The sequence below is a fragment of the Ctenopharyngodon idella genome, chromosome 2, assembly GCF_019924925.1.
Source record: "Ctenopharyngodon idella isolate HZGC_01 chromosome 2, HZGC01, whole genome shotgun sequence".
Lineage (NCBI taxonomy): Eukaryota > Metazoa > Chordata > Actinopteri > Cypriniformes > Xenocyprididae > Ctenopharyngodon > Ctenopharyngodon idella.
In genome coordinates, this window is record NC_067221.1 from 35,823,456 (window position 1) to 35,836,996 (window position 13,541).

Here is a 13,541-nt window from a genome sequence, read left to right on the forward strand (position 1 = left end):
GGCAAAAAGCACAAGATATAGTGCCTTCAATGCCCTGTAAATGGCAATAATATCACTTCTTTTGTAGCAGAAATAAACTGATGCAGAAAAAGTTAGGTGCCATGCAAAATGTAACGAGTAATGCAATTATGTTTTGGAGTAAAGAGTACATACTTATTAAAAAATGTAGTCAAGTGGAGAATAAAAGTTGCTAATATCTTTGATACTCAGTAATACTACAAAGTAGCCAAAAAGATACTTAAGTACAGTAACTAATTACATTTACTGAAATACTTAACACCACTGTATATGAGTATTTGTTTAAATATTGTTTTATCCCAAAGGAGCAGAACAAATCATTCTGAAAATAACTCCTTTATTAATGTATTATATTAGTGATACTAAGGAAAAAGTTTTTTTTTTTTTTTTGCAATGTAAATAATAGCCACACCATAGGCCCTGTTTACACCACACAAGATTCAATCACTAGTAGTCAACCGAAACACATTGCTGGTGAACTAAAATGAATTTTGTTCAACCAGTTCTGGTTGGATTTGTCGAGGTGAGGATCTCTCTCCTACTTTTTCTTATCTTCTAAAGTTGCACATAATAGAAAGGTTTTTAACTTAAATGGTTAACACATTGGAAGTTTGACAGATGAGTTAACAGTGAAAGAATGCTACTTTTCTGTCAATCATCAACTGTTAAAATAAGGGTTTTCAGAAAAAAAAATAGCGGTTACACTTTTTGATCACCTCTGAATGTTGAGGACATTTGGACCCCGTTTTACACTTGTATTTAGCATAATCCCGTTTCAAATGAATCACTGACACAGATGTTACAGGTTCATAGGTAAATGTAGAGAGAAAGAAATAACCAACAGAGATTCCAAGGAGTGGGAGACCGGGAGAGTGTTGGGTTCAATCTAGGCCGAAAACATTTTGATTTTACCAATAAAAAGTCTGTCATGATTTGGTGGGAAGATTTTGGGGGGGTTTATTGATTTTTTTTTTTTATTTATTTATTTTTTTTATTAACATAAAATTTGCCAGGATTCACAGGGAAAAAAATTCCCAGACTTTCCAATGGAAAATAATTTGATACCGGACATAAGGAGACTTCATCCGGATATAGAGAAATTCAATCCCTGCATAAAGAAACTAGTCTGACACATAAAATCTGAGATTGTTAGGACATTTCTTTACTCCCTTTATTTTTTAAAATGTACTGTATCAGAACTGATTTCTAACCCGAATTACATATAAATGTGACTAGGATGCAGAAATTACCCATGGAACATGATAAAATGCATGACGGTTCAAGGATAACCGTTGTATATTTGAGATCTTGGTCCAAAATCCACCACTGGGTTTATTTACGGGGAAACGATGGTTCCCATGCTGTTCATCAAAAAAGAGGAGGAAAAATATTTACAATAGAGGGTAAATCAATAAACTACACAGAATACAACAAAATCAAAACACAAATATTTTCCCAGCACTCCCACATTTTTGGCTGATACCCATAATGCCTCATTCCCTTCAGGCTAGAAGGCTTTTAAAAGTAAAAGAATGACATAGATTCGGTTTATTATTATTCATTAAAGCTGATATTTAACACATGTTAGTGTTTAATAATGTTTGCACAAGGTCTTAAGTATATTAAATGTACTCATATCAGATATCTTAAATATACTGTAGTTTAATAAATATTTTAAATATTCTTTTCCTTTACCCTGGTATGGTGTCCAAAAAGACATGATTCTTATAGACTCTGCGTGTTTTTAGAGGGGTGCATTTGTGAATTTTGCAATAAAAAGTCATATATATTACTAACTTGGAGTGAACTGATTGATTTAAAGACACCAAAAATATAATTTTCAGTTTTCAGTCACTAATCAATAAAGTTTGCAGACCACATAAGTTTAATTCTTGGGCTAGATCAAACCCTGAACCCATTTTTTGTGGAAGTCTGATTTCTTTGCATTCAGTGGTAAAGGCCCATCTCAAGCCTAATAATCATACAGGGTGTTTCTTTATACATTTTGTTTCTCAGTGACAATTGTTTCCTTCAAGTAAATCTTATTATTATTTTTTTTTTTTCAGTGCACCTTGTTATTCATTCAGGTTGTAAAGCGAGTGACAGAGCGAAGACTGTCCTCCAACCTCGTGCCCGAGCTCCCAGACCAATGACAAATGATGCAGGAGATAAGGATTTATTAATGCCAAATAAAATTGTCATTATTAAAAGTGACTGATAGGAGGGGGCAGAAACTGAGGGTAATCATTTGGATCGCTGTAGTCGGGTCTGCTTTGACTAATGGACTGGTGACGTATGCCGGAGCTTTTAGTGGGATGAAACGCCATTGATTAAATGTGTGTGGAAGAACGAGGAAGAGACAGAGGTGAAGGAGGTGTAGATATAAAAGCAAATGCAGATTGAGATCCTGTGTTACAGAAATAATCTCTAATGAGAAGGACTGGTTTACACACACACACACACACACACACACACACACACACACACACACACACACACACACACACACACACACACACATTTGTTTTTCATCATGGTGGGGACTTTCCATTGACTTTTATTGTTATTATACTGAACTAATAATATTTTCTGTCCCCTAACCCTACACGCAACCCTCTCAGAATCCTTTCTGCATTTTTAGATTTTCATTGAGACCTTATTTAGTTTGTTTATTAAGCTGTTTTCCTCTTGGAGACTGTTGGCTGCTTCCCAACATGTAACTTATTTCAGGTTTTACTTTGCTTATAAGGACATTTGATCCGCATAATATAGGCAGAGCCAGACACACACACACTCTGTCTCTGATTTTCTGTCTAATTCATTCATTCATGGCTTTAATGTGATCTGTTACCATCTGCTTGTCCATTAGAGTTTCATTTATCACAAAGACAAAACACACGCTTACATCATCCGTTCTGTCTTCCTGAATGAACAGAACATCACCACTTTCTCATCTCTGTTCATATATCTGTCTCTCTGTTTTTCAGGTGGATAAGGTATGTGGTCACTCTTCAAACACGTCTTCAAGCACAGTAAGGGCGTTTCCTCCGATTTCGGTCACACCTCCACCTGCCAACATCTCGCAGGACGTTCCAAGGGCCGATAAAATCAGCGTGTTGGCACACCTTCACAGGTTAGGCTGGATCCCAAGTTCTGCCACAAAGATTTATTTATTAAAAACACATTTTTACAGGTCCTTGATATTCAAAAGTGTTAATTGTTAAATATTTGTTTCTTGTTTTAGTCAGTTTTGTGGTAGAGTATCATGGTTTTTTTTGTAATCTGAAAATCTGTCTGTAAATTAGAAACTACTGCCAATATTTATGTAAATTATATATGCACCAATATTTACATTTTATTGGCCAATACTGATAACCGATATGACATCCAATATTATAATATACTGGTTGTTGTATTATATAAATAATATATTAATTTGTGGCAACGTTGAGACATACTGTGTATATATACATATATACATATATATATATATATATATATATATATATATATAAATACATACACACACACACACACACACACACATTACCGTTCAAAAGTTTGGGGTTGGTAAGATTTTTTTTTTTATGTTTTTGAAAGACTTTTATGATTATCAAGACTGCATTTATGTGATCAAAAATACAGAACAAACACTAATATTGTGAAATATTATTACAATTTAATTTAACTGTTTTTCTATTGTAATACATGTAATACACAAAGCTGAATTTTCAGTAGCCATTACTCCAGTTTTCAGTGTCACATGATCCAAATAAAATGAATAAAAGTATTAATTTAATTAAAAAATAAATAAATAAATTACTAACCACAGACTTTTGAATGGTAGTGTTTATATATATTACCCTTTTTATATTGTTTTATAGTTATTGATATGGCATTGTTTGCCATATCATCATCAAATTATTAGCCAACTACCCTTTTTTCTTAACAGTTTAATATTGAATTTTACCTGCTTGAAATGAAATGAAATGAAGTGTTGTGTTGTATAGTAAAAAGAGATGGATATCTTTTTAACACTTTAAAAAAGAAAAGAAAAAATAATCTTAGAAAAAATCATAGAAAGAGATTATGATGTTTGAATAAAAACTATTGATTATCCGTTTAAATCAGTTTAATCTGACCGATTCCAATAATAAAAGCACATGGTGACCAATATGGCTATGACCACTGATACATTGTGCATCCACATTATAAACTCCTCTGTTAGGCCCATGATTTCTTGCTGTGGGAAATAAGAGGTAATTTAGTGTGTGTAAATATGTATGTATAGCCACAAAATTTGTTCAAACAGACACATTGACACATTCAGCAAGTGTCTCTAAAGACCCTGACTAAAAATATACTACTGAACATTTAACAAAGTGTCTTCAGACCTACATCTTTAAGGCCCACACATTGCAGATACCCATCACTAAGTGGTAGGCTGGCAAGGACAGTGCTGTAACTGGCACTGAGACTGTTGCCTGCAGGAACACAGAGAGATAAATGGATTAGAAAGAGTGCAAGAGTCAGTGGAGGAGAGGACAGCAAACACTCATCACCGTACCAATGACATCATCTCTGCACCAAGAGTCATGGAAATGCTCTGACCAGCAAGGCAGGAGATTTATAAATTAAAAATGTAAAATTATTTTCAATGAGTAGCTAGAGTGCTCTATCATTAAGACAGGTCAGAGGACAGAGGTCAGAATATACTAAAAATAACTAAGTTACATCCAAATTGAACCTCCAATGATATGCATAATGGAACTCAACAGCAGGGTAAAAATGCCATTCAAAATCTCCATAGTGAAATGGACCTTATCAATAATGTGTAAAACTTTCAAGCTCTGAGGTTCTTAAATGCATTTTTTCACTCCAAAATAAATAAATAAATAAATAAAATCCATCTTCATTTTCTTACCCTCTGTTTGTTCCCACTCTGAAGACATAAGACTTTGTGTGAGGAACAGACCAAACTTGAAACTTAAATTAAAAGTACTACACCACTAATTAAAAGTAATCCACCAATCAGAGTAGGTCGTAGATACCAGGATCGCATCAGTCACCAGTAGGGTGACCACCCATCCCGCATTTTGTGGGACAGTCCCGAAATTGGGAGCTTTGTCTCACGTCCCGCAAGACGTAAGTAGTGTCCCGCATTTCAGTTGTCTGTATTATTTTTTTTTTTTTTTCATCCCTGAAATTACAATACCACAGTAAGACATATAATAAAAAACTGTGACTGGCATTTAAAAATGCAGCCGTCATATTCTAGCTGTGAAAATAACCAACCAACGCAATCATACAGAGAGGTGTTCCCGCTGATGACAACTGAGTCGACAGCGCAAAGGAATAACTGTGCGGGCCTCATCAAAGTCGGTAAACACAACTACACCAGCAAGGATTTCATCTCACATACTGGATAAGAACCATCTCTCCGCTCACAGGCGGATTTCCTTCTCGCACAAAATTGGACACGCGCGCTCTCTCATTCAGATATTACATGTAGGTGCTCAAACTTTGTCCTTCTGCATGTACACCCGTGAATCTAGAATTGTCTTCTCTTCAGGATTTAATGTTGCCAGAAGCGCAACATTATAGTGTGGGCACCCACTGGCAGAAACATTAATTGGAGCATATCACATCTATTGTTCTGCAACAGATCAATAGCCTGGTGTTCACCCTAGTCACCAGCCAGTTTTTGCAAGCTATTGGAGGCTGGCTGGGTAACATTAAGAAGCTAATATAGTTCAGTTAAAATTATGGATGGATTTATAAAGATTTGTCCTTCTGCATGAACTTCAAATGCACTTAGTGGTGTTTTCTAAAGCATTTAAGTGCCCCTATTATGCTATTTTAAAGGTTCCTAATACAATATTTCTACAATAGGTTTACATACATCCAAGGTCAAAAAAACACTTTAATAATTTTCTCATAATATACAGGTGCTGGTCATATAATTAGAATATCATCAAAAAGTTGATTTATTTCACTAATTCTATTCAAAAAGTGAAACTTGTATATTATATTCATTCATTACACACAGACTGATATATTTCAAATGTTTATTTCTTTTAATTTTGATGATTATAACTGACAACTAAGGAAAATCCCAAATTCAGTATCTCAGAAAATTTGAATATTACTTAAGACCAATACAAAGAAAGGATTTTTAGAAATCTTGGCCAACTGAAAAGTATGAACATGAAAAGTATGAGCATGTACAGCACTCAATACTTAGTTGGGGCTCCTTTTGCCTGAATTACTGCAGCAATGCGGCGCGGCATGGAGTCGATCAGTCTGTGGCACTGCTCAGGTGATATAAGAGCCCAGGTTGCTCTGATAGTGGCCTTCAGCTCTTCTGCATTGTTGGGTCTGGCATATCGCATCTTTCTCTTCACAATACCCCATAGATTTTCTATGGGGTTAAGGTCAGGCGAGTTTGCTGGCCAATTAAAAACAGGGATACCATGGTCCTTAAACCAGGTACTGGTAGCTTTGGCACTGTGTGCAGGTGCCAAGTCCTGTTGGAAAATGAAATCTGCATCTCCATAAAGTTGGTCAGCAGCAGGAAGCATGAAGTGCTCTAAAACTTCCTGGTGTACGGCTGCGTTGACCTTGGACCTCAGAAAACACAATGGACCAACACCAGCAGATGACATGGCACCCCAAACCATCACTGACTGTGGAAACTTTACACTGGACCTCAATCAATGTGGATTGTGTGCCTCTCCTCTCTTCCTCCAGACTCTGGGACCCTGATTTCCAAAGGAAATGCAAAATTTACTTTCATCAGAGATTTGGACCACTCAGCAGCAGTCCAGTCCTTTTTGTCTTTAGCCCAGGCAAGACGCTTCTGACGCTGTCTGTTGTTCAAGAGTGGCTTGACACAAGGAATGCGACAGCTGAAACCCATGTCTTGCATACGTCTGTGCGTAGTGGTTCTTGAAGCACTGACTGCAGCTGCAGTCCACTCTTTGTGAATCTCCCCCACATTTTTGAATGGATTTTGTTTCACAATCCTCTCCAGGGTGCGGTTATCCCTATTGCTTGTACACTTTTTTCTACTACATCTTTTCCTTCCCTTCGCCTCTCTATTAATGTGCTTGGACACAGAGCTCTGTGAACAGCCAGCCTCTTTTGCAATGACCTTTTGTGTCTTGCCCTCCTTGTGCAAGGTGTCAATGGTCATCTTTTGGACAACTGTCAAGTCAGCAGTCTTCCCCATGATTGTGTAGCCTACAGAACTAGACTGAGAGACCATTTAAAGGCCTTTGCAGGTGTTTTGAGTTAATTAGCTGATTAGAGTGTGGCACCAGGTGTCTTCAATATTGAACCTTTTCACAATATTCTAATTTTCTGAGATACAGAATTTGGGATTTTCCTTAGTTGTCAGTTATAATCATCAAAATTAAAAGAAATAAACATTTGACATATATATCTGTGTGTAATGAATGAATATAATATACAAGTTTCACTTTTTGAATGGAATTAGTGAAATAAATCAACTTTTTGATGATATTCTAATTATATGACCAGAGTCTGAAAATGGTTTGTTCGAAGATTCATTCTCTCTAAACCCCTTCTTTCCGAGAACCTACTCTGCTATGATTGGTCAGACGGCCAAGTCTGTTGTGATTGGTCTACCGCTTACAGCACATGTCAGAAACTAATCGCCTTTTACCATATCTGAATTTCAGCTCCGGGGGCTTTCTTAGTGATACAAACAGTAATGATGGCGTCGAATTTTCCATAACAATTCCAGCGTGAGTCCTCATCCTTTTGAAGTGCATTCAAAGTGCTTTCTCTTCGGTGACAACACAAACCAAATTCTTCCAGGCCTCAGCTATAACTACAGTGTCAAAGGGTCAAAGTAGACTCTGTTTGCGGGCAGCCAATGAAGACCATAAGTTGGTATTATGCAAATTTGTTACATTGTTACATTGGTATGTAACAGGACGTGGTGACTCATTTCTGCAGTTCAGAATCTATTCTTTCTTTTAAGAGACTTATATAACTTTAATAACTTTATTTGTTGTGCACTTTGATCTTTAAAACTTTGCAGACCTTTTATATTCACAAATGGCTATATTACACACTGCACGAAAGGTAATATTTGAAAAAGCATAATAGGGGAACTTTAAAGCAACATAAAACCCAGACTGATTCAATTTCATCATTTGCAGTGCTTGCAGTTAATTCCTTCAAAATGTTAAATACACCTCTTTTTTTTAATTTTCAAATACTTTTTGTTGTAATCTCAGAGCTTGGTTTTAACCCTTGACAGTTTTCTGAAATGTCTATTGAGAAACTGAGTGGGTAAAAAGTTCTTCCAGAATCTAAGTTGGTGGTCGCTGTTGAGTTTCATTGCTACTGTGATGTAACCCATCTTCCAGGTTCTGTTTTGCATGTGCATGAGTGGTTTTTAATTTTCTCCATGGTCATGATTTTTCTCTTCCTCTCTCACCATCATCCCCTCCCCCTGTTTTGTTGCCCTTTGGTTTCTTCCATCTCTCTGTCCTCCCCTCCAAACTGCTTGCCTCATCCTCCTCTGGACTGTTCCATTGTCTTATACTGGGGGGTTTGACCGTTCTCAGTTCACTCCCTCTGAAAACCTCCAAGAGCGATAGAGGTAGAACTCTGAAAAAGGTTGCACGGTAAGCATGAATGCATTTACTAAAAATTGCATTTATTTCTGATTATCTTTCTGTAAAATGTGTGTCTGCGTGTGTGCCTACCTTGGGTAATATAGGTTAGCGCCGCCTCTTTTCTACACACATACTACCTTACCAGTTATGGTGTTTTCACATTATTACTTTTAGTGCTGATCTTTTAGATTTTGGTTTGTTTGTTTGCTGTGAAACCTGAAAGGTTGTACCTAAGTCTACTTGTAAAGGGTCTGGACTGCGGTTCATGTATGATTCACATTTGGTACGAATGCAGTCTGGCCTAATTTTTGCATGTCCACCATTAATGTTAACATAATTTGTTGTTCGATATCGACTCTGGATGACAGAAACATTTCAAAATGCGGGCTGTTGGGAGAGGGATGGAACTGAACTTAGGTTCAGATCAAGCAAACAAATCAAAGTGTGAAAACAGTCTTTGTAATTATAAATTCAGAATGCCGATTGGTTCCTTACTAAGCATGTGACCCGTAACGACCCACCTCCATGCTGCGGCCTATGGACAGTCTATTTTATTTTATTTTATTTTTCATAGACTTAATTAATATAATATTATGTAATTAAATGCCTCAAAACAGATGCCTAAAGCTGTTGTTAGCAATAGAATTACTCTTTCTCTGAGTTTTGTCTTTCAAAACTTTTTTAAACCTTTATGTCTTAATGTTATTTATCGTTTATCATCTATACGTGTTGTTTATTTGTTGATTTGTGTTATAGGGAGTTTACAGGTTACATCACCCGATACAAGTCCTTCTTCGCCATACTTCCGGAGACATTGTGTGAAGGAGAGATGGGAGTCGATGAGCTCACGTGTTGGAGTGGAGACGACGTGGTCAAAAGGTGAGACATTCAGGGTGTACAAACAAATTACTTTATACTGGAAAGTTGTCACTTCGAGTCTGGTTAGGACACTGTAAGAAGGACTGTGTGTGCGTGTGAGTGCACAAAACATTGCATTAAATTTAGAACTAAATATATTTTTTTTTTCCTTTAACCTGCATAAAATAATCACTTAAACCAGCCTAAGCTGGTTTTGCAGGACTTAGTCTCCCTTAGCTGGTCTGTTGACTCGTTTTAGAGGAGTTTTGGGCACTTTTCAACTTTAGGCTGGAAGACCAGGGGCCAGTTGCATAAACTTAGCTGCTATGCTAAGACTGTGTCTTAAGAACTAGTTTGACCAACTTGTAGTTAAAGGGATAGTTCACCCAAAAATGAAAATTCTTTCATCATTTACTCACCCTCAGGCTGTTCCAAACATGTATACATTTTTTGTTATGTTGAACACAAAGGAAGATATTTTAAAGAATGTGGGAAACTGAACAGTTCTGGGGCACCATTGACTTCCATAGTTTTTTTTTTCCTACAATGGAAGTCAATGGTGCCCCAAAGCAGCTTGGTTACAAACTTTCTTCAAAATATCTTCCTTTGTGTTCAACAGAACAAAGAAATTTTTACAGGTTTGGAACAACTTGAGGGTGAGTAAATGATGACATTTTTGGGTGAACTATCCCTTTAATCAAGCGGTAATCGGTTTTACTTTTCCAACTCCAATTAGACCAATCTACCTTTTTATGTAACTGACTTTAAAAAACTAGGACCATTCTTAAAGGAAAAAATTAAATGATTAACTTTTATGTTAGTTTATGTAACCAGCCACAAATTAGGCTGGTTTAAGTGTGTTTTTCAGCAGGGTAAACCTGAAGTTAAACATTCAGTGGTTTGCCGGGTCCCATCTGGCTCGGGTCTGGTATGTGCATGTGGGTTCTCAAGAACAAAGAAACACATCATTGCAAATAATCACTCAGGAAAGTACAGATGGAAAAGCCAAACACACCCACAGAGCTCCTCCATTAACGAGAAATTACCTTTGGGCCGCACTGACTGACTCCTAATAGATTTATAACAAATCTGTTGCCCCTCAGAGAGAAGTGTTTACTTTGAGAATGGATGTCTGGCTCCAATTTCATGCTTCAAAAGATAACTCACCCTAATGACCAATGACAAACGACTTAACCGATGTAAGGTAACATCGAGGATTGCTGTTGCATTAACAGCCAGGAGAGGTTGAAGATGCCAGGTTTTGATTTCTTTGTTTTTTTTCCCTTTTCTACTCGCTCTCTCTCTCTCTCTCTCACCAAATTCTTTTTCTCAGAGTGATTTGGAGTGGTTATATAGCGCCAAGACTGTTTTGTGGTGTTTGTGGCCCAACGAAAGTCTCTTTCTCTCACATCCATCACTCTCTCGTTCTCAGATAGGTCACGCGGCAAGCAACGATCTGTATTTCATTTCCCTGTTGGCTTCACTTCTTAAGCACCATCAGCAGAACATGCAATTATGACAATATTCTCTTTCTTTTTCTCCCTTACTCGCACTCGTTCCGTCCCATCGTACCCAAATGTGGTTGCCCCTCCAAATGTGGTCTCTATAGCAACCAACCAAATCCTGGCCATCAACAATGTTGTGCGAAAAATAGAGAGATAGATAGGAATAATCTATATACGGCTCTCCTCCATATTAATGCCTTTATCAAAAGTACAGGTGTGATGATATAGTGTTAGATGGTGATACTATACTTTGATGTACAGTATACTATGGTATTGAATTATTTGTCTACTCTGCTATTCAGTGCTTGCCATTAAAGGATTAGTTCACTTTCAAATGAAGGCCTTCTGAAGCGAAGCGATGCATTTGTGTAAAAAAAATCCATATTTAATAAGTTATGAAGTAAAATATCTAGCTTCTGCCGGACCGCCTTCCGTATTCAAGTTACGAAGAAAGTGTAAACTGGCGTCGCATCAGTTACACTTTTTCCGTAAGTTGAATAGGAAAGGCGTAGGATGTAGTGTAAGCTTTTTGAACTGCAAGAGTTTTACACTTTCTTCGTAACTTGAATACGGAAGGCCAAAGTGGCTAGTAGGAGTGACTGCATTACACGCCACTGCTGAAATCCACCTGCATTTGACGGGTTGGCGGGTGTTAATGTCATGTCTGCTGGTATTAGTCTAAAGTATTACAGCATTATGTACATACATAATTTGTAATAATTTAAAAATAACAAGGGATTGGCAATGTTATCTAAACAGAAATGTTATTTCTGAGGTGAAGCAAATTATTACATTTTAGTGTAAAATTATGAACAAAATTATGAAAAAAATCGTGCACTAGTGAGTCATTCCCATAAGACCAGGAACGTGTATTAAAGCAAACAGGGTCGATTTAGATTTCATGTTGACTTGAAGCAGCATGTAAGGGTTGTGATCTCCAGTAAAAACACACACTCTCTACTGCAGTCCAAGGAAAAAAAAAAAGAGTTGTCTTTTCTTCATCCCCGTTTCTGTCTGTCTGTCTCTCTCTCTCTTTTTTTATTTCCACAATTAATCAGTCTTTGAAATTTGGCTTAACAATTTGTTTCCAACAGAACAGTCTGTCTGTCAGCAAGATGCAGAACAGAAACAATACCAAAAATATTTGTAGAATTTTTTGACTATTTGGAATGAATGTTTGAATGTGAATGTCTAGACTCGTTTAGACCAGTTAGAAATTAAATAAAACCACTTTACAGTGGTTTTAGCTGTATTTGTCAGCAGGGTGCTTAATGAATCATCCAGGGTCTCTGTCTTTGAATCCATTGGATGCTCTTTCACATTTGGATTGGTGTTACTCCAAGCTCTCTGCTGTCTCCAAGAGTCTCACTTTGTATCCTTTTAAAAATTCATATGTTTTTCACCACAACTCTTGCTTAGTTGGCTGGTGCGGTGTAATGGCTAAACATCTGGGCTGGTAACCAAAAAGGCTGTAGGTTCAAATCACTCAAGGGACAATCCATAAGCCATCACCATGGTGTGCTTTAGCACACTTCATTCAAGTGGATCTGTCCCAGAGTCATTTGGATAAAAAATATGTTACAGGACTGCTACTTAATGGTTTCTACCAGATCTTTCCTCTCCACTGTGGACACCAAACCACACCTGCAAATGGACTGATTGATAGATAATCTCACATTCCAGTTTAGATTTAGATAGGTCCTTTAATCTAAGATTTGATCCCTACTGGTCCCAGAACTCAAGTCCAAACTGAATAACCTTCTGAAGTACATGATTTGAAATCTTCATCTTTGTACATGAGGTCAACTGTAATGCTGAGCACTGGTAAAATATCTACTTCAATATATACAATATATACTACAATACTTTACCATACTATTGTAACATGTAGTCCACTGAGGGCAAGTTGAATGTAGGACCCATGTGCAGTTTATTGAATCCAAGGTGAACAAACAAGACAATGACTGAAGCAAACTTGACTGAGAACATAACATAGACTTGAGTAGAACTTGACCTGACTTGACAACACTGGACTCACTGACAGCAGGTTACAACATCAATACACGTCAAGGAACAATGGAAACAAGAGGGCTATACACACACAAGGACTAATGACTAACAAGAAACACTTGAATACAATGAACCAAAGAACCAATGAGAATGTGACATAAAACAAGGGAACCAATCAGAACATGACACATGAGACTAGGGAAGCACATGGCAGGATCACATGATGGGATAAGGGAATCATATGACAAAACCAGGAAACAAAGGACCCATGACTACAAAATACGATGAACCATGAACATGGAACAAAAAATATTTATTTACAGTGCTGGGTAGAAGCTGATTACATGAAATCTGGGTTGCGTAATCAGATTCCAAAAATTAAGTACTCATAATTAGATTATATTACATTTTAATACAATTACATACTCGAAATCAGACTACAGTTACTTTTTTATTGATTACATGATTACATGTTTTTCTCACAATGGCAGTAAATTAT

The 13,541-nt window shown here is 36.9% G+C and overlaps 1 protein-coding gene across 2 annotated transcripts in view; it reads left to right on the forward strand.

Moving 5' to 3' along the window:
* gpc5c (glypican 5c) overlaps positions 1-13,541 on the forward strand; it is a 170,048-nt gene that overhangs the window by 57,624 nt on the left and 98,883 nt on the right. Inside the window, exons 4-6 of one of the 2 annotated variants that reach the window (XM_051912305.1) lie at positions 3,006-3,151; positions 8,619-8,678; positions 9,426-9,548. In XM_051912305.1, coding sequence (XP_051768265.1) covers positions 3,006-3,151; positions 8,619-8,678; positions 9,426-9,548 — 329 coding nt within the window. The remainder of the gene's footprint in view (positions 1-3,005; positions 3,152-8,618; positions 8,679-9,425; positions 9,549-13,541) is intronic. The other variant, XM_051912316.1, reaches the window with a different exon arrangement.